Below are 21,536 nucleotides of genomic sequence, written 5' to 3' on the forward strand. Positions count from 1 at the left end.
AGAAAGGATATAAATCCGGGGCAAGTTGACATGGTGTGGCATTCTAATTGGTGTACCTCGTGCCTGAAGTATTCCAGGATTTCTATTCGGGATAGTCTGGCTGATCATATAAGGAGGAGCACTGAGGAGAGGAGAGGAGTACAGAACTGCCGGTGGTGGTGACGTCGGGATGTGCCTCGCTCCCCATGTTCCCCGTCACGCCCGTTCACCCGTGTCTAAGTACAATATTGTGCACATGTTGAATACTCCTTGGCTGTTGTATCTTCTTCACACCTCACGACTTCTCATCCTTGTCATGCACAATCACCCTGATCCCCTTGCTTTCCAACTTGACTCCCGCCGTAAACAGATCCCTCGTTGGCGTAGCGTCACTATCATCCGTTTCGTACATCTCCAGATCGTACCTCTGCACCATCGCCGCCAGGCTCATATAAAGCTGCGCGTAGGCCAGATGCATCCCGATACAGTTCCTTGAGCCCTTTCCAAACGCCACGATATACTTGTCCAACCTTGAAGTGGTCTTGCCCTCACCCGCTTGATCCAGCCAGCGCTCAGGTATGAATTTCCTCGGCTCCGGGAATACCTTCTCGTCAATGAGCACCAAATGCGGAGTCATCGCGACAGGCGTGCCAGCTGGTATGACCCATTCTTTGTAGACGATGTCCTTCTCGCAAATACGCGGTAGACGCGACAACATTCCACCCGCCATGCGGACCCCCTCTTTAATCACTGCCGTCAAATACGGCAAGTGCTCAAGGCTCGTCCACGGCGCTACCACGTCCCCCTTAGGTATCTCCACCGTCGCCAACTCTTCCCGCATCTTTCTCCTCATCTCCGGGTTCTTCATGATATGGTACGTCGTAATCGTGATCGCCCAAGCCGTCGTCTCCGATCCCGCCGTCGCAATCAGCACCCCTTCGTCAATTAGCCTTTGATCACTCAGTTCACTCTCGGGTAAATCAGTCGACAAGATCTGCGCGAAAATAGTATCCTTCCTCCGCTTGTCGGAGCGGATCATGTTCATGGTTTCCGGATCAGCTTTGATCTTCTTGACCTGGACCCCGACACGCTGCATCCAGGACTTCATGAAGCCCACCGGCGGCACCAGCTTGATCGCAACAGACAGCGGCATGGATCTCACGATCGCTCCGATGAGCGGGAATGAGCGCACAATCGCAGCGCTCGCTCGCCCACCCGTGTTGACAAGTTTCCACGTCATTGCCCACTCCGGATTATGGATGTAGTCGTACGTCCACCCGTAGCTGCACTGTGTAAGCACGTCGGTGGTCAAGGCCAAATAAACGGCCTCCAGATCCAACACGTCGCGGCTCCCAGTTTTCGCGACCTTGTCCAGCCGTTCGCACATGACGCCCAATTTCTCCTGGATGATGGGCATATTCGCGATGATGCTCGCCTTGGAAAAGAATGGGTTCAGCGCGCCGCGTCGTTTCCTGTGAACCTCATGCTCAACTGTCATCCCGCCGGCCGTGGGCACGGCGAAACCGCGCGTCCACCACGACCACTTGTCGAGTTTCATGCCGTACAGCTCGTCGAAGAAGTCCGGGTCATGGATGTGCACGTCATCTGGGTTCGTGCGGATCACGGGCCCGTATTTCTCGTGCATTTCCTTGATCTTCCAAATATAACGATGGCCCTTGAAGACATCGTAGTATGTTTCGTGCCAGTAGGTCGCAACTGCGAGTTTCGAGCCTGGAAACTTGGAAAGCGGGTGAAACCAGATCCGGTAGATGGCCAGAGCTACGTCGTACGCGATCTTGGCCAGGAGCAGGTAGCCCACAAGGCTGCTCCATGACGTGGCTAGGCCGAAAGTCATGTCTTCGGGGCCCATGTCGGCGATGATATGTTGTCGACCACGCGATGAAGAGTGTAGAGGAAAGGTGGCCCAGAGCTCAATAGTAGTAGTCCTCTTATGTGAAGCCTACGGGTTTCACACTTCAGGGGCTCGTTGACCTATGTATTCGTACATCGGCATGATCGGCGTTCCTTCAGGATGGGGCCAAAACAGATTCTCAGGCTGGGGCCAGCAGTCAAAGCCTACCAACTCACGCAACTATATTGAATGTCGGCAGGTGCAAAAGCTCCGGTGGCATGCAAGTCGCACTTCCTTCAGGACATCATTTAGGCAATACCCAATCACCGAGTTTGGATTGACAGGCCGCGTATGACCTTGGGTGGACATGGGAGATCATGCGAGTAAGCAGTCAACTACTCCTTAGGGATTAGTTCCGGACTCTGGCTGTCCGTCTATCTCGCTCATGACGAGGCTGTCAAGACGATGTCGCACAGTTGATAAAAGACACCAATGCATACGTCGAAACGGGGAAACATCCTTCTCGTCAGACGTGAGGGCAGAGCAGAGCAGAAACCAGAGCCCTCGTCAAAAGAATAAGCACGAATAAGCCCTTCACCGTCTTGCGAGCAGAAACTATGAATCGTTCCATTTCAACGCCATACAACAACAAGCTCGTGGGGAATCGCTCTTGCGGTGAGAATCCTGCAAGGTATTGAATGCTTTCACTGATAATCTCACAAGAACCAAAAGGTCTGTGAAAGTGTCTTGGGATGGGAACTGTCCTTGAGACAATGATAACAACTTCAATGCACCTGAGGTATTGGAACGTTCAGTCTTTCACAATATCCTCAGCCCGCAGCATTCAATCACTGCCGAGTGAACAACCGCTTTTCGTCCCAACCAGAGGTACACAAATTCTTCAACGAACTTTTTGTCCGATGCACTCCAGCTGTCCAAGCCCATCGCTGCCATATCTTCCTGCGTGACCTCCACTTCAGCCTGCTCGCCTTGCTTCGATAATAGACCTCGTGTCTCTTCCTCTTCGGCAGGGGCCGTCTGCTCCACCGAGTTTTGGTCGACTTGGCTCTCATCACGATCTTCATCATCATGATATGCTTCCTCCGGATCCTGTCCATCAACCCGCGCGATGGCGGCAGTGATCGTCCCGAAAATGGCCTCCGTGATACGGTGGAAGAATGCAACGAGAGCAACTTCACGAGTCTGGTCGTCTTCTTCATCCGGGACTAACGAGTTATCTTGCTCACTCTCCGCTTCCTCTGAATCCGTCAACCCAAACCGTCTGTCTCCAGCTGATGCCCACCAGACAAGGGAAGTGTAAGCTGCTCGTGGCCAGGACGGCGGCTCCACGACCGCCCTGTCCTCAGCGTACGCCGATGAAGACGAGGAGGTCGACCAAGTGTCATCGTTGTACCTTTCATCGACACCGTTGATGGCAACTTGACAGGGCGGATACCGACGGAGGCCTTGCCGTAGATGCACGAAACGATGGTAATCTCGTTGGCTGGCTCGGATGCATGTTCTGGGAAATGACTTGCTCAGCTCTGGTGTTGAGTGTACTATGCGGGGAAACGCCTTTTTTGAGGCGTTTTTGGTCTCAGACCGTGGCATCAGAACCAAGACGTCGTATAGTTGAGGCTTGGTGCTTAGCACATCGTCTGTCGTGCAGGCGATCCAGCTCTTAGTTTGTTCCAGCTGTGGAATGTCCAGCACTCCAACTGTGAAAAGAGGCTGAAGCCAGGCTGCCGGCGTCTCTGAGTCAGGTAGTCGAGATGAGAGTGACCTCGAGATAGACGAGATAATAGACATGTTATATACTGTTGCAAATTAGCCACCAGTGCGTGCGCCGCATGGAGGATGCGCACCAAAGTTACAGCTGGATTCGACAGGAGTATCTGTGACTATTAATATACGCTTCCGCAGCAAAGAGGCTCGGTAAAGTGGAAATATGAGCGGACCAAAATCCTTGAGCGCGTCCAGCAATGTGATGGCAGGATGATGCGGCATCAAGCTGTGGTGTGGAGGTATGAATGTCGTCGCCGTGCTCATGGACCTTGACTTTCGGTAGCCATTGGTCTGTCGGCCGTTGACCTCGGCCGACGGTTGAGCTTCTTTGTCGCTAGGCGTGAGCTTGTGCTTGTCCCAGTACTCTTCCAATGCAGTGGTGTTCTTCAAATCATCTATCTGCGCCCTCCCAGCTGTTAGCCTGGACCGCCGGCACTCTCTGAACTTCGTACCTAGCAAGCTCTTCAAGAACCACGGCATGACGCCAGCTTCGCCCTATGCGACCATGCTCCAATGGCACGAGGACGCCCACAGCTAGCATTCGAGCTGCTCGTTCCGACTGTTCATCGGGTTTGTTGACAAAGGCGCTGAGACCTGCATAGTCTTCATGAATGAAATATCTTTTGTTTCCTCAGTATACGCATCTCTTGATCCACCAAATCCCACTCACATCAAATCCTCCTCGACATTGTGGAGCCCGGAGGGCAGCGACTTGAACTCGACGACGCCTTCGATCTGGACTTGGGCTTAGGGTCAGCATCGAACGGGAGAGATGGCCAGGTGCACGCGGACCGCCTTCGATTGATCTATGCCATCCTAGCGTGTATCTGGTGCCAGGTTAGCAGGCGGCATATGTATGCAGGGCACTGGTACATGCATACCCTTTGCGATTGTCAAAGTTGACGAGGAACAATGCGGCGATGGGCGGAACAGGAGGGTCGCTGCTGGTGTCAATCCTCAAGGGAGTTGGCACAGCCATTCTTCACCTGCTATCTCATATCATGGAGTATGGGCTGCGACCACCATCGACAACTACTCAAGACACCGAGAATGGCGCATTGGGACGGAGTGTGTATGGGGCGCGGCTCACCAGGCACCTAACAAGCACCCAACAAGTGCCAAGGTACCTAGCACCTACCTAGCTCGCTAGGTATGGTTGAACTGCGGATAGAAGCTCGCGGCTCACCACGCGTCTGAGAATAGAGTGATGCCGCCCTATGCTCACCGACCGCTCACAAAAAAGTGGCTGCTTGGGTGGCGATGCCTGGCTTTGCATTCGACAGCGAAATATAAAAACCGTGAAGCCGTCATCAGTCACCTTGCCACAAGCGTCCGCAGGTAGTCGTAACTAATTCACTAGACTATGATGACAATGTGTAAAGTTGAGTTATAGTTGTTTCTATCACTGACATGAGAAACCAACACTCAAGTCTGAGTCTAAGGAATGTTCTGGTCACTGAGACGACTTGTTTTCATTTCACTGGACCATCGATACACGAGTTTGACAAAGCTGGGTAGGAACAGAACTTACCTGATGGTGCTGGCACCCATTGGACACGACAGACAGACGCTTCGGCAGCGAAGTGCTTGTGGACAAGAGTAGTTCGCACTTTGCATTGTTGCGTAGGCCCTTCGGTGAAGACCGTGGTCGAAATTTGAGCCAGTTTCGATTGGAGCTCCTGCATGGATAAAGGTGGTCTGGTACGCGACTCTGACCTCTTCCTGCCAGTGCTTGTGCGTTTTGAAGGTCGAGCAGCGCCGGAATTGAAGCAGGACAAGGTCAGTGCAGAGACGATGAAGACGTGCAAAGATAAAAGATGAAAGGTCCGCAGAGAGAAATGATGAAGAAGCACAGAGAGAAATGCTGGAGAGCAGGGAAAAAGAATGACGGAAGTAATGTAGGATTACTGGCAGTCGCGAGCACTGGCAGGCACGAGAACCGGTGTCCATCTCATCCGGGACAGGTACTGTTTTGCTCTATGCTTCCGGTGAGTGCTCCTGATGGCTGACATTCCCAATTTGCAGGAGCATCAAGCACAAGCCTATCTAAATAAGTCCTGTCCTTGGTAGTAATGCTGGAGATCTAGGAGGACCATCCTTCTATCGTGCAGAACGGAGTCGAAGGTAGAACGCCGATAGGAAGACCGAAGAGTTGAGTTCACTACCAGGGTAGTCAGTGACGGGGGGATTGCGACAACTATATTGGGTATCATGCTCTATATGTCTTTGATTTTAATTCTGTCAACCTAGACCTCTTCCTCCAGGGAATACCTCGTCTGACTGCCGTTCGTCTTCTTGAAAACGTAAGATATGCTACTGCCGCCTGTCATGTCCTGGCTAAGACGAAGAATGTGTTCGAGACAGTCGTCATCAACGACTGCAGAGACACGCTCAACCAAATCGCTGTCGACATCCGGTTGTGAGAAGATTGAGGTGTCGAGGTGGACATACTTCAGCAACTCCTCCCGCTCGGCCTCCACCTCACACTTTGCTGGCGAGGTTATCGATCCTGGCTGGTCTTGAAAGTCAGACTTCATTTGCTCCAAAGACGAGCTGTTTGCCTTCTTGGTCGATACTTGAATCTCCGGTAGTACTTCTTGAGAGTCCTGCTCCAGAGGTTCACCGTCCTCCCCAGCAACCTGAGTCTTCTTCAGGGCATGTTCACCATCAACACCTTCCTCGAGCGCTGTACCTTTGCATTCACATCCGATCAGCTCATGGGTGCGGAGTCCAGCATTTTCATCCAGACGAAAGAGATCTTTCAGCTCTTCTTGACTGAAGGTTGAAGTCTGACCTTTGCCCTTCTGTTTGGGCGCCAAGCCCCCTGATGATATCGTAGAACCACCCTGCATGATACTATCGGCCAATGCTCTCTTGACGACTTGTCGCTGCCAGATCTTCTCTTCCAGACCACCCTTGATCAAGAAGCGGTAGATCTTGCAGTGTCGCTTTTGTCCCTGTCGGTGAATCCGTGCAACAGCTTGATCGTCTGTTGCCGGGTTCCAGTCCACATCGAAGAGGATAAGTCGGCTGGCCCCGATCAAGTTGAGACCAACACCACCTGCCTTTGCACTCAACAGAAAGGCGAACATCTGCGAGGACTTGGATCGGTTGAATTGGTCCACAAGATTTTGCCGCTTCGAGGCCGCCACTGAACCATCCAGACGTAGGGAGGGCAGGTCGGAGCTCTTCAGCAATTGCTCAATTAGGTTCAGGGTGGAGGTATAGTTCGAGATAACGACCACCTTTTCGTCAGTAGAATGCCTTAGTTGCTGTAGTAGCTGGTCGAGTAACCGGATCTTGCAGGAAAGATGGTTCTGATATAGCTTCGATAGCCCACTTGGAAGCATATCGTTCAACACTGTGAGCGACGATGATGGCGTAGCGTCATCGTTGCCATACTTCGGATCCATGAGGGCAGGGCTGTTGCAAAGCTTTTTTAGGATAGTAATGAGTTGGAAGGCCGTTTCATTGCTGCGAAGGGCGTTGTGGAACATGGGCGACTGCAGAACACTCCGGTATATCATCGCTTGAGCCTGAGTGGGTTTGCAGAACAGGACAAACTCTGTCTTGGGCGGCAGGAAATCAGCCAGTATATCAGCTGTCCTGCGAAGGATAAACGGAGACGTGATCCTGGCGAGCTCGTCACTAGCCTCCCGTCCACGTTCAAGATCCTCCTCGGATGCGTCTGGCTGCCGGCTTTTCATGATCGGTTTTTCAAAGTCCCGGACGAAGCCCTTCTGCGACCCTAGGCAGCCATCGTTCACAAAGTTGACCATGGCATAAAACTCGCTAAGGTCATTCTGGATTGGCGTGCCTGACAAGATGATCCTCCTCTTCGTGTTTAGCGACTCAATTGCCTGAGCGCTCTTGTTTTTCATGGTCTTCAGACGGTGGCCTTCATCGCATATGACTATGTCAATCGGATGGCCTTGGCCGAGATCATCAGCTACCATGCGTAGCCTCTCGTACCCAATGATCATGACTTGATAGACCTTGCCATCAAAGTTGATCACTTGTGTGTTTTGATCCTCGAACTCGAGCACACCCAGCCGATCCAGGCCGAGCCATTTCTTGAATTCCCGTTTCCAGTTACGAATGAGGGACACCGGACAAACGATCAGTGCCTTCCGGACGACAGGTGGTGCTTTATGAACGGGATTCTGCCGCAACAGAGTCCATAATAGAGCAATTGTTGTCAGTGTCTTGCCCAGCCCCATGTCGTCGGCAAGAATACAGCCTCGGCCGTCAAACTCCCGAAGTCCCATGACACATTCGTAAAGGAATTTGACGCCTTCTTGCTGGTGAGGTCGTAATTGTTTTCCCAGTAGAGGGTCCAAGACGACGTCTACCATCTGACGACCTTGCGGGGGGCTCTGCGGTCTCTTGAAAATAAATGCTCCAGCTGCCTTGGGATTATGACGAGGCGTAGGCATTTCAGATGGACCTTGAGGCATGATGGTGGTCTCTTTCAACGGCTGCTTGAATGCTGCAACACGTGAGAATTGTTGTAGGCCTTGTTTCTGGTTCTCTTTCTTCTCTTTCTGTATCTGTGCCTTCATTTGCTCCTTCAAGCTCAGCTTTGGCTGCAGGATCGTGGAAGGCTGCGTCGGTTTAGGTTTCGATGGGGGTATGTTGTGGACTCTTTGGGAGAGGGCCTTTGGATTGACGACGGCAATGTAATCATTTTTAGTGATGCATGAGTCGATTTCGACTTGTTTACCGCCAATAGAGAGGTTAAACCCAGGTGTGAGAGCTGCAGCTACGGCCGTTCGACCCATACTTCGTCCAGTGTTGTTGTAGAGCGTTGCATAGCCATCAGCCACTACCAGAACTCCATCGTCGGTCCAGGTCTTGTTCTTCTTGTTCGTTGTAACACGCCTGCAATAACGAGTCAGCTCCCACATAATCTTAATGAACGGTTATCTGACCAGAGCACCGAGTAATAGGTCTGGTTGCTGGTTGGCAGCCCAGTTGCCGAGGGCGCTTCAGGACTCGAAGGATTGTGGACTTCTTTTAATGGTGGCCTGTAATTGCTAGCGCTGTTGCTTTTGGTGTTGTTATGGGAGGTGGCTTTCGAGATAGACTGCTCTGTCTTGACTGCGGCGGGTTCGTCCTCGGGTGGACTCAATTTGCGCCGTTTCGCGGCTGGCCCAGCAGAAGCATCACTAGCAGTGATGGCATCGGGCTTTCTGATAGTCAGAGGCTTGAAGGGCTTGGAAAGCATGACACAAGCTATAGCCCAGGCGTAGATTTTCGTTGCCTCACTCAAGACGTCTTACCAAGGACTTCCTTGTGTCTAGAATTACCGATCTCAACCAGACGCGAGACGCGTGACGCGTAAAACAAAAAACGCCAGATCACGTGCTGTGATAGGAAAGGTGATCACCGAGATGTGCCTGACACCAGTCGTGACCAGTACTCCGTAGGTACAGATAACCATCCTTAGCAATATACCTGAAGCGCACTGACTCGTGAGAGACTCAGGACGAAACACGGTGAGAGCGCTATACAGTTTAGCTGGCAAGCTTTTTATAAGCAGGATGCACCAATGCACATGTCACTCTTTAGTACGAGGTATGTTTCAATTAAGTGCGTACATAGTCTGTCTGATTGTCGGCACACCACCAAAGTCCATGCCTTTTTTACCTCTACGCAAGAGGACTGCCCTTCATTGCAGCCTGTCACTCGAGCTGCTGCCATTCGCAGCCCGAAGGTATATGATACAGCACGTTACTTCCCATACGTTGTGTCCCAGAGCCACAGACAAGACGAAAAAGAGGAAATACACCAAGCTGGGCGAGATCATGCTCCTGTAGAGGGTGAACATGTCCCTGGTAGATTCTTTTTGAAGAGCGCCCTGGCCGTCATTCCTAGCAAAGTTTGGTGTCTGGACGTTGTCATGCGGAAGGATGCTCGATCGCGGCTGATTCTTTTCCTTTTCTGATTCGAGCTGCCCGTTCTTTACTCTGAGTTCTCCATGCAGCGTCTGAACAAGCGCCCTCAGTTCCTGTATCTCATCCATTGCTAGGTCGACCCTCTTCTGGAGAACCAGCATGGGAGATTTGGCGGAGAAAGGAGCTTCGGGTGGGGGCGTGCAAGGGGAAAGTGTAGGTCGACGGACGGGGGAGTCAGGTGCATCAGATCGAAGCTTCAGTGGTGAGAGTGGATGTCTTCGACTCAAAGGAGACATGTTGCCCCAGTCGGGCTTCATCCGCCACCTAGAAAACGGTGTCGCCGGCCCCGTTGTGGCGCTCAGGATGTCAATGGGCGAGGTAGGTGACAATGCCATTGTTCTCATCCTGCGGGCACCCAGAGGAGTTCCACAGTGAGCAACACTGCTGTTCAAGGGTGTCTCGTATTCGCCGTCACATTTCCATTTGATGGTGCTGAAAGTGCTGCGCAGAAGTTTCAGAAGCACATCGTCGTTACCAGGAGCAGTGTCAATAGACAGAGTGAGCGATGGCATGGGCGAAATTGGTGGGGTGCCGTTTTGCCTGCGGAGTTGGCGCAGAGCGTTCTTGATGACCGGTTTGAGGCACGAGGAACCCCAGTCTTCGATTGCTTCAATCCAGGCTTGAAATTCGGCGAAACCATCAGTGTTATCCAGGACAAATGTGGCAATCTCAGCCATGCAGTAGCGTCCCTCTCCGTCGACAAAGTGATAGTTGATCATCGCAGCGGAGTTCTCCATCACACAGGAGAAGGATATTAGCCTGTCGAGGGTAGAGCGAGGGCTGTTGCACCTTCGGAATAGTAGCTGCAACGCCCGAATACAATGAGCTCCTGCGATAGCGCATTGGTTTCTGGCTGCTTCAATCCCTTCGTTTGTTGTGTTGTTCATACGTTCGAACACCAAAAACGGACAGTAAACTGTGGTACCAGGTGAGACACAACCAGAGGTGAAATCGACAATGGTGCCGGTTGATGCAGTGCAGTGTGGAAGCATGGAGAGTTCGGTCTCGTCGAATGCAGCGGTCGCAAAACCAGTGAGTAGACCGGGACGGGGAGCAGGAAGTTCGAAGAGGCTTTCCTGGGCTTTGACAGCGCGTGGTGGCAGTGCTTCACGACTCATTCTTGGTGCGTGGCATCTGTGAAGGCCCTTTGATCCAGCAATAGGTGGTAGTACATTCGGGGGGAATATCAATGACCCAAAGCCTTTTCCACTCCTCACTTGGCTGCGCCATTCACCTTCTTGTTCCGTGAAGCGGCTCAGGACTTGTAAAGTTTGTTTGAGTCTATCGGAGAAAGGCCGCGACAGTTCTGATAATTGCATGCCTTCGGTGAGGACAATTCGAAAAGAACCGAGGACCATTGTTCGGAAGTCTGCCCATCTGAGGTGACTCCCATCAATAGCTCTCAGAAAGGACACCGGTGAGCCAGGTGGCGAGCTTGAACCGTCCGTCGAAGCCATGGCCGTCTCGTTTGGACACGTAGCGACCTTGTCGGAGATCCAACAGGTGAACAGAGCTCGAGAGTGACCTAGAGCGTCTTCCTCAGATGACTGGCAGGCGGACCATAGAGGGAAGACTGAGGCTGGTGGAGGACAAAGGAGGTGAGAGGAGCTGAGGATTATTGCTCAAGTAATATGGGCGAAGCACGTGGCCGGTACGAGCTGTGATGGCCATGTCGGCGGCTATGCAGGAGCAAACCCATGGGAGATAGGTCAGAGGCAAGAGACATCAGGCATAGCCTGGATGTGAGCATCTCCAAGTTCACCAAATCTCTGTTGGCAGGAGACGATGGACTGTAGGTTAGTAATGAGCCACAAAAAGACAACAGAACCAAGACACGGGAAGCACACCCCTGGCGTCAGAACCTCAGAGGTGAAGTTGAACATGCCCCGTGCCAATCGGCGCGTAAATCAACTCGTTATTAGACGAAAGGCCCAATGATCTAGCACTAAGCTCACAAGCAGAAATACACATGGCCTGCATCATCGCACTAGTCACAGAGAAGGCGAATCGTTGGTGAAACTTGCGTAGCCGTTGCGGCGGTTATTTGTCGAGTCGAGCGGTTAGGAGCTGGTTCGAATCTGCAAGTCTGAATGGCCTTGAAACGACCAGGCCAGTATCCCGGGCAAAAAGACCAACGCAGAGCATCAGATTATAGGAGAACATACTTCTGTTGGTCGCCCAGAGGCCTCCCCGGTGGAATTTGTCTGAAATAGTCCTGACGGTTGTAGTCAAGGACAAATGCTGAGAATTACCTGGCAGGTTGGATCGTGGCCAAGTGCAAGTCGCCTGCACATCCTGCGCTCTTGTAAATGTAGCAACTTTGCCGAACATCACGATGACTCAGCGTTCGGAGACGGTGAGCAAAACCCAGAGTTCTTTTACTATTAGTTGTCAACAGCCACATCATCCTCCGTAAATCTCGTGAGATCCGGCCATGGCTACCAGGGAGCCACAGAAAATCTGGACGTCAACCTCTCTAATGTCCTGTGTATCTCCAGCAATCCTCAATCTTGAATCCCGTGACTTGGACGAAGCGACTTTGGGAAGAAGAGGGGAGGGGGAAATTTGCGATCGTTGCACAACCTGGGTGATATAGCTACAGTGTTCTCGATTCTCACAAGGAAAGACATACCCCTGTTCTGTTAGTCAACCGATATCATCCTGTAAATACTTGGCATGCTGGCGGACTGGTGCTGCAGGAAAAGACTGAAAAGCACGACAGGCACATTTGATCGAAGCAACCAATTGTTATAGGCTAACGCGTGCCTAGTCTTCGACTATTCCATATGTCGACTGATTTTGATCTTCCATCCTGCCTCTGAATCGCGTTCTTGTGACTCGATCACTTCTTGCCGGATCCCAAGTTTTCTTGCACTGTGCCACCAACCGTTCCATCTGCAAATCGTCAGAAGACCTTTCGAAATCAATAGAATCATAACAAGGGGCGGGTGCACATATCAAACGGTATTTCAACGCGAGCGGGGGACGAGAAAACTCACCGGGGTTGAAGTGCTTCCCTATCGCTCCATCTGATGCAAAAGGACCTCCGACTTTCTGTTGACAGCAAGCGCGGTTAGTGGATGGACAATGAGGATGAAAGGGGAGAAACGAGGAGCGTGGAAGTTCATACCTCGCCCACGCTGCCAATGGCTCCGTCAGGCTTGAATTGTTTGCCAACCGCCCCGTCCTTGTCAAAGACAGCTTTTCATGTCAGCGCATACACAGTAAGATATCTTGGTTATACCCACGCTTCTTCTCGCCTTGCATCTGTTGAGCCGCCGACTGAGCTGTGCCTCCGACCGAGCCCTAAACATTCGTCAGACGCTGAAAGAAGAATGAGGGATCGATCTAGTTGTATACCTCGGTTGTGAATTGCTTGCCGATAGCACCTTCTTTGTCAAACGGACCACCTTTGGAAGAAAAAATAGGTCAGCCACGATCGAAGACATTCCCAGGATGAGATCGAGTTGGGAAGTCTAGCGGGGTTCTCATACCGATTTCTTGGGCGGTACCACCTGCTTTTCCCTGAGGAGTGAATTCTTTGCCCACAGAGCCCTTATTGGCGTCGAGAGATGATTTGTCAGACATTCCTATAACACGGTGAGCGGTGTTGTTGGGTGTTGGAAGGGCGTGATGGGCGAGGCTGACTTATTGAGGACACGGAGAGTGGTCTTGAGGTCTGCAGTGAGATCAATGACTGAGTCTGCTTGATTGAGCGCGAGATTCGAAGCATGGTTGGAGTGTGTGGAAAATGTTTGAGGTTCAAACTACAGAAGATCGATCACTTTTGTATGAGAACAATTTGTTTATTGTTAGCTCCGTGATGGCCTTCACTGTCATCGACGACATCATGAGGCTGATCGCGTCATATGCTGACGTCAGGGCGGGCTCGTAGTCTTGGAGGTCTCCTGAAGGTAATGAGTGTCATAAAGTGGTACGAATCACCATCTGAGCCACAGTGTAACAAGGGAATAACATTTGGATCCTGGTAGAATTCGTTACATGCCAGGGCATGGCAGATTTGTAGACGACTTGTAGGATAGTTCTTGTGCTTCTATGAACGCAGTGGGTGCGCGGTACATCTCCCCCGAGTACGTTCACTTTGATCCTGGTCAGGGCAAGCCCGTTCATTGGTGGAATCGATGGCAATCTGTCCTGATCCACACGATCGACCAGCAATTTGCGGGGTGATAGGTTTTTGTTTTATGGGTAGAATCTCTTTCTCCTTGCTCACAGAATGACTTCTTCGCTGCTCATTTTCATGTATTGCCAACCTGTTACATCTGTGTTCTGCCAGCATGAAGCAGAAAGGAATGTAGAATTTGCTGTTTGCGCATCGGCATTGGAAGCCGTCGAAACGACTGTGTGAAGAGATTGTCTTCACCTTTGGTTCTTCAATGAATGGCAGCATCTGGGATGACTAGTGCTTGCTCCTGCTAGAAGCTTCTGTGCAGGCAACAAGCCATCCAAGATGGATGATGGTCGCCGCTCCGTTCGTGGTTCGTTGTTCGAGGGGACGCTGGCAAGGTCGAGCGGGCAAGCACGACGGCTACCTGCATATCACTTGCAGCATCTACGACTGCGCTACACATCCTGCTCGTTTCCCTTCCTCACCCTTACTCACTGCCTCATGACTGCGTGCTCATTGCTTTGACTCAGGCTTAAACGCCATTCTCTTGGAATTTTGGATCGCGAATTGGTGCGAACCCTGGTGCTTCATTGTTAATTGTCTTGATTTGTGAATTGGTTCTAGTTATATCGGCATGCTGAGAGAACACGCACCTTTTTCGAAGCTCAACCATATCTCCAGACTATGAATTGCCTCGCATCTCTATTCCCTTGATAAGACGACAACCATCATTCCACTGTTTCCCACGATCTGCCTTCGACAATGACTTCAACGCCTTCATCTTCCACCCGAATCAACGCAATGACCATTGAAAACGTCTTTCCGACCCCGCCAACCGTCGAGAATGCAAGCGACACCCTCTTCCGTCTTAGAGGCACCCTTTCGCCTCCACCGAAGAGGATCCTGGCTCAAGAACGTGCTCAATCCACGCCTCCAGAAATCACACATTGCAATCAATTCGGTATCTTGACAAAGAGTGCAGATGGGCAATTATCAGACGTGGCAAGCCTGGAAAGTTCATGGCAGAGACTACATCTGTCGAAGAAGAGAAGCCAATACTACGAGGGGGCATTTGCTTACCGCGAGCCAAACAACACTGCAAAGGAGCGCGTGGTCAAAGATTCGGTGATCCTTGCCGAGATTAAGTTGAATTGCTGCGTACGAAGCGTCCAACCTTGTCAGAAGAGTGGCTAACCATTCCAGCTTGAGTCAGAGAAGGAGTTTCTCATCGACCTCTCTTTCCGCCTCTCCGAGATCTATCAACGTCCAGCGTCATGCATTATGGTCATGGTTACTACAGAAGTGGCAATGCTCCTAGGAGGAAATTCAGAGCCAGCATATCATCTCACCATTACAGCTCTACCTTCAGAAATCGCAGCGACAAAAAACAAGCGAAGCACACATCTTATCCAAGACTTCATGCTCGATACCCTCCAAATTCCTCCCAAACGTGGAGTTGTCCAATTCCAGGCAGTGGCAGAGGAAAACCTGGCAACTAACGGCATCACCACGCTGCAAGAGATTGAGCAACTTGAAAGGCAGTCGATCGAGGAGGATGGACGTTTCAGCAGAGCTATCAGTCGCCAAAGAAGTAGAAGGAGCAAGAAATCAAGCGCGCCAGCGTTTACTGAAAGGGTCCGGGCTGGCATTCCTTCTTTGAGGTCGGCAACACCTTCACATCAACAATTCGGCACTGTGGGAGCAGGCGAGTCCAAATCGACAGAAGCAAGTGGTCCGGGGCGGAAACGTGTCAAAAGAAGGCAGAGTATACTTGCATTTTTCAGGAGGTGATTGGGTAACTATTGTGATTCAAATTGTAGTTTTCTCAGCGTGAAGTCGAAGGCGCCAACCACGCGTCAGAGTAAGTGTATGACTAGTGAAGCTCAGAGTCTGGGATAGTGAGCTATCAGGCATTGACCTTTGGCATACAACAGAATTGCATGGAAATACAAAAGGCTTCCATATGTTTGCCTTCGATACTTTCACCGCCTGTACACAGTATCACATGAAATGATTGCCTCACCTGCGCCTTATACTCACCTTCGCGCGAATGTCGCGTACTGCCTGCGATTGAGGCAGGTGCTTTCTTCCAAACACTCACATCTCTTCTACAACGCTTGATGTCTTGGACGGTCGTCAAAAACAATTCCTCTTCAGTATTTATTTGCCTGATTGATGTCTTGGGCGGTCGTCAATAAGAACAATCCCTCTTCAGTATTTATTTGCCTCGTCGTCACTTCTGTACCCATCTCAGAACGTCTTGCCACGATGTCGAAGCCTACAATGACGGATCACGAATGCATGAAATTCTATGCGGTCCTAGGACTACCTGCCGACGCAACTCTGGACGATCTCGACGAGCGGTATCTCCAACTGACTTCACATTGGAGCTCGCCGAATGCTGCAAAGTCGAAAGATGAGGGTGTGAAAAAGCAGAAATTGGTTGACGAAGCATATCACCTCCTTCTGCCTAGATTCATCGACATGCGGAAGGAGATTCCTGGTCAGGTCAAAGAAGAGTATACCATCCGACAAGTCATGAATGGCCAGGACCGCATCCAGTTACCGAGCACGGATGAAAATGATCTTTGGCTCCCACCACCGAGCAGTCGCTCCTCTTCCGAAGGATCAGCACCACCAGGCTCAGACGGTGCCGACAGCGATCCCGGCAGTCCACCTTCGTTTTGCATATACGAGGTCAAAGGCGACATTCTCGACGCTCCAGACAGAGCAGTGGTCGTCCGTAGGTGATTTTATCGCTCCAAAGTGTTTGGCTGACATCTCCTTCGCAGACTCGGTGAATTGTCAAGGTGTTTGGGGATATGGGTTTGCAGCCGGACTGAAGAAGGCAGTAAGTATATCGCTGAGTGAAGGAACGACTGTCTGATCTAGTATCCAGTTTCCACAAGCTTACAAGGTGTACCGATCCCATTGCCTACAAGCGCGAAATCCTTATGATCTGATCGGAACGTGTCTTCTGATCCCGCCACAGCCCGTGGACTATTCGCAAAAGATGCGACGCATCCTAGATAAGTCGGATTCAACAAGTACTCTCACCCCGAAGGCCACGGTGTTTGAAAGACGTCGCTGGATTGCATGCTTGTTCACGAGCGTCGGTTATGGCAAACCCAACATGGCCGCCAACAATCCTGGCAGAGATTCGACAGAGCGTATCCTGAAGAGTACTGGTCATGCGCTGGAAGATTTGAGGACCCAGCTAGAAGATTTTGGGCCTTCCAGATTCGATCAATGGACAAGTTGGGAAATGGACGACGACAAGCCGGGAGAGGTTTGGAGCGTTAAGTTCAACAGCGGCGCGTTCGGGGTCAGATGGGAAGAAACGCTTGAAGTCCTACAAGCAGAGTTCTGCAATTTCGAGAGACCCTGGTTTGTGGTGGAGAAACCTGAGGTCACCGAAACTGAAGGAATCAGCGGTATTGAGGAAGATGAGTCCGAGCCAAGTCGCGGAACCGACCGCCCCAGGCTTCGACTATCACTCAAAGTCGATGGTCGAATTAGGCTACCGTCTACACCGGCAAATGGGGCTGCAGAGGAGTAGGAAAGAATGCGCATCAGCGGGTGTCTGAGCATGGAGAGCTTTACTAGCAGCATGGTCTACTGAGGCAAAGCAAGCCGAAGGCCTCTCGACTCGGAGCCTCTGCAAGTTGGTTGTATAGCTTCGACAGAAGGGTGCTGATGGGGCTATCATGGGCTGTTGTTGTGACAGTGGCGTCGATGAAGACGCACGCTAACCTGTATTGAGATTAGTTCCAATGGGCTTGGCATGCCTTGAGTTTTCACTTTGAAGTCCTGAAGTTTCACCGCGTGATAAATAACACCAACCCATTTTGTAATCTGGCATCGTTCGAAGGACCATGGACGAGCCAAGCGTTGATAGTCGTCCTCAGAAGCGAGTCAAGCTGGACGACGATCAAGTTCCCGCAGTAAGCCAAGACGGCCAGGATCTTGCTGCAACTCAGAACGGCTTGGATGTCGTGAGGATGGCTGACACGCTCACCGTCGATGACAGCACCAAGGAGCTGCAGGTAGGTATCACTGCTTTTGTTGACCCTGTACGAGGTGTCTTCAAGGGGGTCCTGAAAAAGAGATATACCGATTTCCTTGTCCATGAAATCTTGCCGGATGGACGTGTTTTGCATCTCCAGAGCATGGACGCGGACTCTTCGCTTGTCTCTCCCGGCTCAGCCCAAAACGAGCCAAACACAGGTGACGCCAACAAGGACGCGGTCATGACTGAAGCTACAGTAATAAACGATGAGACAGTGCAACCGTCAGGTGGTCAGGGGAAAGGGAGAGCCGAAGAAAGAGCCGAAGACGATCCTGAGGGAAACAGCAAAGACGTGAAATCAGATGTGAGTCTCAACATCAATCTACCGCGCAGTTACTAAAAGCCTTAGGTGTCCGACGACGACCGAGCCAAGCTGGTGGAGTACTTCAAAGAAGAAGCTGTCGTCCAGCTAATATCACTCTACGAATCGATTCTTCGTCACCCGAAAATGAAGACTCGTGATCATCCCACTGTCCGCGCGGATTTCACCTCGGATCGCAACGTCCGATCACAAATTCACCAGGATATCCGTCGTATATTTCACGGCAAGATCGACTCTTCTACCGACAATGAAGGAGTGCTGGTCCTCACCGCCGTGGCGAACAACAATCGTGGCAGAGACGGACGGCAATGGAGCAAACCCCTCGACAAGGGCGTACGGCCAGGAAAGCTAGGATGGCTTGACCGAGGAGGCGAATTCGTCCATTTCACGTTGTACAAGGAGAACAAAGACACATTGGAGGTCATCTCTTACATGACAAAGCAGATCAAAACGAACAACAAAACCTTTCAGTTCGCGGGGACGAAAGATCGACGAGCTGTCACAGTGCAGAGATGCAGCGCGTATCGTGTGGAGGCTGAGCGCTTGGCGCGATTGAATCGATCTTTGCGATATGCCGCGGTTGGAGATTTCAAGTATGAGCAGCACGGTCTCGGACTCGGTGATCTTAGTGGGAACGAGTTTGTGATAACCTTGCGCGACTGCAGCCTCGCAGGCTCAGAGGATCTGGCTGTCGCCGACAAGATATTGGCAGCTCAGACGTACTTGTCCGAGTCACTTCGGCAGCTCCGGGAAAAAGGGCTCTTGAATTACTACGGCCTACAGCGTTTTGGTACCTTTGCTCAACGAACTGATGTCGTGGGTGTGAAGATTCTTCAAGGCGATTTCAAAGGCGCATGTGACGCTATCTTGGATTTCTCGCCCGTGGCGCTACAGGACTCCGAGTCATTACCGCCTGGCGTTCTGGTCGGCCAAGATGATCGAGCACGGGCCGAAGGTATCAACTTCTGGAAGACGACTGGCAAGGTTGGCGGTGCTCTGGACAAGATCCCGCGCAAATTCTCCGCAGAAACGGCGCTGATCAGACATCTGAGCAAGAATAAGCACGACCATCTCGGAGCCTTGATGTCTATCCAGCGAAACTTGAGGCTGATGTACGTCCATGCTTATCAGTCCTATGTCTGGAATCTTGCTGTAGGCAAGCGATGGCAATTATCTGGCGAGTCTGTTGTCGAAGGTGACCTCGTGCTGATCCAGGAACATAAGGACAAAGAAGTGCAAAAGGAGGCGGAGGAAAAGGTAGATGCGGACGGAGAGATCATCATCCAACCAGGGGACGACGACCGGGCATATGATCCCGACGACGTATTCGAGCGTGCGAGAGTGCTCACTGCCGACGAAGCTGCCAGTGGGAAGTATTCGATCTTCGATATCGTCTTGCCATTACCAGGCTATGATGTGCTCTATCCGGCCAATGCGTGCGGAGAGTGGTACAAGACGTTCATGGCAAGTGAAGATGGAGGACATCTTGATCCATACGATATGCGCCGCAAGCAGAGGGATTTCAGCCTGAGTGGTGGATATCGTAAAATTCTGGCCAGGATCGGCGAGGATTTCGATGTGCAGGTGCAAGAGTACGTTGATGAAAACACTCAGTTCGTCGAGACGGACATGGACCGGCTCAAGCGCAAGACTTCGAGGGCAGATGGAGCCAGTGGAACTGTAAAGGAAGGCGAAGGCAGCGGAGCTTCTGATGGTCAACAGCCGAAACTCGCCGCTGTGCTCAAGTTCCAGCTTGGCTCGAGCCAGTATGCGACGATGGCGCTGCGAGAACTGTCGAAGGGAGGCATCCGGGCTTACAAGCCAGACTTTATGGGCGGGCGATGAGTGAATTCTCGGATTAGTGGATCAACACAGGGCCAGACCTTGACTGCATTTCCAGGACATTGCCGCCGGCTGAAACTCTTTACAATGGACTGGTGCTGCAAATTACGAATTGGATGATCTTCTCTATCCAACTTGCCAGTCTAATCAGTCGCCAGCCGGCCTGATCATGACTGAGCTTGTCCCAATGCAACCAGTCTATGCAAATCAGCACAGTACAAACATGCTCATCTTCACTTGGGGATATCCCTCATCATGGACGACCCTCAATTCATTCATGCCACTCCGACCATTTGATAACCAGCCTTTCTTTTCCATCTTCTTGGATGCCCCTTTTTCATTGCTCTCTTCACTATTCTGCATGTTGATTCTGGCATGGCTTCCTCAAAATGTGGTGCAGGCATTCTTGCCAGGGCGGACCACATCCTTCTAGCGGAACCAGTGCCGGAACCGTTAAGGCTCTCTGGTCATAGTGGAAGGATTGGATCGCAGGACGCAGACACATCAGGACTTTCCTCCCACTCGGATCTGCGACTTCGTCGTTGTGTACGGACTCCACCCATTCGTCGTTGTAAGCATCCCCAACACTTGGGAATCGGAAGTGGTAGGATATGAGGCTTCTTGCTAGCCGAAGGCGCACTTCCAATCATAGACGGGAAATTCTGCGTTCTCATGGTCAGCTTCGACAATGTCAATACCAGCGAATGCAACATACCTTCTGCAACCCCGTCCACCATATCTTTGACAGTCGCTGTCTTCTTGGCATCGGCGGTCTGTCAGAGAAGTTCATGAATACCCAATGGAACACAGCCGCTGCAGCGTAGCATCGGAGTACCATCAAGGCTGTGTAGTTACAGCTATCTGGAGGAAGTTGACCACCTCAAGTCGCTCTTACGAGTCTCCGCTGTTAGGGTCTCGATTTGGTTGGTGAGTTGTTCCGTCAGAGCCTGAATCTGAGTAGAAAGGCTTGCTACTTGTTGTGCAACGGTCTCTACTTGTTGTGCAAGGTTGTCTACGCGGCGGTGCGTACTCTTGTTTGTATGTCGGATGGGCAGGAGGGTGCAAATGATGCTTCCAGCAATTGAGATTAAGCCGCAATAATTGACGGAAGGTAATCGGACATATTCATTTAGTAGGTAGTAAATAAGCTGCTGTCAAGATAGATGTAAAGAGATATGAATGAATGAAGGAAATGAGACAAGTTTGTCGTTCACCTCGCTGCCTAAGTCGTCCTCTGCGATTCGGCGTAACTGCCTTTCACGAAGGTCAAGAAAATAAGCAAGATGACATCAAGGGCCATAAGGGCCATGGTTTCCACGATATGAAAGGAAGTCGTGGCCTGGGAGCCTACGACACCCATTCGAGTGGCACTCCCGATCCCCCTTGACGTGGTACTCGTTGTCTATCAGGAATCCCTGGTATACAAAGTTATAGCGTAAGTCATTGACCCACAGAAGGCCGTTAGTACATGAACATAACTCCAGCGATTTACGGCTAGCAGACTCCCTATCTTAGAGCTGGAGTCGAATGCTCCTTGCCAGACGATGCCATTCTTCCTGGAAACCGGCTCGAAGGTTCGCCTCATCCTCGATGCTGCCAAT

The 21,536-nt window shown here is 51.4% G+C and overlaps 8 protein-coding genes across 9 annotated transcripts; 3 read left to right on the forward strand and 5 right to left on the reverse strand.

The window, feature by feature from the left end:
- Nucleotides 1–182: 182 nt before the first annotated feature.
- On the reverse strand, nucleotides 183–1,944 carry PV05_07114 (uncharacterized protein). The gene has a single exon (XM_013459907.1). The coding sequence runs from the start codon at nucleotides 1,847–1,849 to the stop codon at nucleotides 275–277; it is 1,575 nt and encodes a 524-aa protein (XP_013315361.1). The 5' UTR covers nucleotides 1,850–1,944; the 3' UTR covers nucleotides 183–274.
- A 463-nt stretch (nucleotides 1,945–2,407) lies between these two features.
- On the reverse strand, nucleotides 2,408–4,748 carry PV05_07115. 2 transcript variants are annotated; one of them, XM_013459909.1, is made up of 6 exons: nucleotides 4,498–4,748; nucleotides 4,409–4,443; nucleotides 4,287–4,356; nucleotides 4,069–4,236; nucleotides 3,697–4,022; nucleotides 2,408–3,648 (listed from the first exon to the last, which is right to left on the reverse strand). In XM_013459909.1, the coding sequence occupies exons 1-6, from the start codon at nucleotides 4,593–4,595 to the stop codon at nucleotides 2,651–2,653; spliced, it is 1,695 nt and encodes a 564-aa protein (XP_013315363.1). In that variant the 5' UTR covers nucleotides 4,596–4,748; the 3' UTR covers nucleotides 2,408–2,650. The 2 variants fall into 2 exon arrangements, with proteins under 2 accessions (XP_013315363.1, XP_013315362.1); XM_013459908.1 differs by having other exon boundaries at nucleotides 4,287–4,443.
- Nucleotides 4,749–5,862: 1,114 nt separating this feature from the next.
- On the reverse strand, nucleotides 5,863–8,843 carry PV05_07116 (uncharacterized protein; the record flags this gene model as incomplete). Its single annotated transcript, XM_013459910.1, has 2 exons — nucleotides 5,863–8,497; nucleotides 8,548–8,843. 2 exons carry the CDS (start codon nucleotides 8,841–8,843, stop codon nucleotides 5,863–5,865), a joined length of 2,931 nt encoding a protein of 976 aa, XP_013315364.1.
- Nucleotides 8,844–9,287: 444 nt separating this feature from the next.
- On the reverse strand, nucleotides 9,288–11,030 carry PV05_07117 (uncharacterized protein; the record flags this gene model as incomplete). Its single annotated transcript, XM_013459911.1, has 1 exon — nucleotides 9,288–11,030. One exon carries the CDS (start codon nucleotides 11,028–11,030, stop codon nucleotides 9,288–9,290), a length of 1,743 nt encoding a protein of 580 aa, XP_013315365.1.
- Nucleotides 11,031–12,236: 1,206 nt separating this feature from the next.
- Nucleotides 12,237–13,394, reverse strand: PV05_07118 (uncharacterized protein). Its single transcript, XM_013459912.1, has 7 exons — nucleotides 13,222–13,394; nucleotides 13,068–13,163; nucleotides 12,934–12,983; nucleotides 12,822–12,879; nucleotides 12,704–12,774; nucleotides 12,573–12,627; nucleotides 12,237–12,468 (listed from the first exon to the last, which is right to left on the reverse strand). The coding sequence occupies exons 1-7, from the start codon at nucleotides 13,304–13,306 to the stop codon at nucleotides 12,416–12,418; spliced, it is 468 nt and encodes a 155-aa protein (XP_013315366.1). The 5' UTR covers nucleotides 13,307–13,394; the 3' UTR covers nucleotides 12,237–12,415.
- Nucleotides 13,395–14,503: 1,109 nt separating this feature from the next.
- Nucleotides 14,504–15,493, forward strand: PV05_07119 (uncharacterized protein; the record flags this gene model as incomplete). Its single annotated transcript, XM_013459913.1, has 2 exons — nucleotides 14,504–14,860; nucleotides 14,906–15,493. The coding sequence occupies 2 exons, from the start codon at nucleotides 14,504–14,506 to the stop codon at nucleotides 15,491–15,493; spliced, it is 945 nt and encodes a 314-aa protein (XP_013315367.1).
- Nucleotides 15,494–15,970: 477 nt separating this feature from the next.
- On the forward strand, nucleotides 15,971–17,261 carry PV05_07120 (uncharacterized protein; the record flags this gene model as incomplete). Its single annotated transcript, XM_013459914.1, has 3 exons — nucleotides 15,971–16,445; nucleotides 16,495–16,553; nucleotides 16,602–17,261. 3 exons carry the CDS (start codon nucleotides 15,971–15,973, stop codon nucleotides 17,259–17,261), a joined length of 1,194 nt encoding a protein of 397 aa, XP_013315368.1.
- A 277-nt stretch (nucleotides 17,262–17,538) lies between these two features.
- PV05_07121 (uncharacterized protein) lies at nucleotides 17,539–20,269 on the forward strand. Its single transcript, XM_013459915.1, has 2 exons — nucleotides 17,539–18,075; nucleotides 18,121–20,269. The coding sequence occupies exons 1-2, from the start codon at nucleotides 17,578–17,580 to the stop codon at nucleotides 19,936–19,938; spliced, it is 2,316 nt and encodes a 771-aa protein (XP_013315369.1). The 5' UTR covers nucleotides 17,539–17,577; the 3' UTR covers nucleotides 19,939–20,269.
- Nucleotides 20,270–21,536: the final 1,267 nt, after the last annotated feature.

This window comes from Exophiala xenobiotica (assembly GCF_000835505.1).
Source record: "Exophiala xenobiotica strain CBS 118157 unplaced genomic scaffold supercont1.4, whole genome shotgun sequence".
Classification (NCBI taxonomy): Eukaryota; Fungi; Ascomycota; class Eurotiomycetes; order Chaetothyriales; family Herpotrichiellaceae; genus Exophiala; species Exophiala xenobiotica.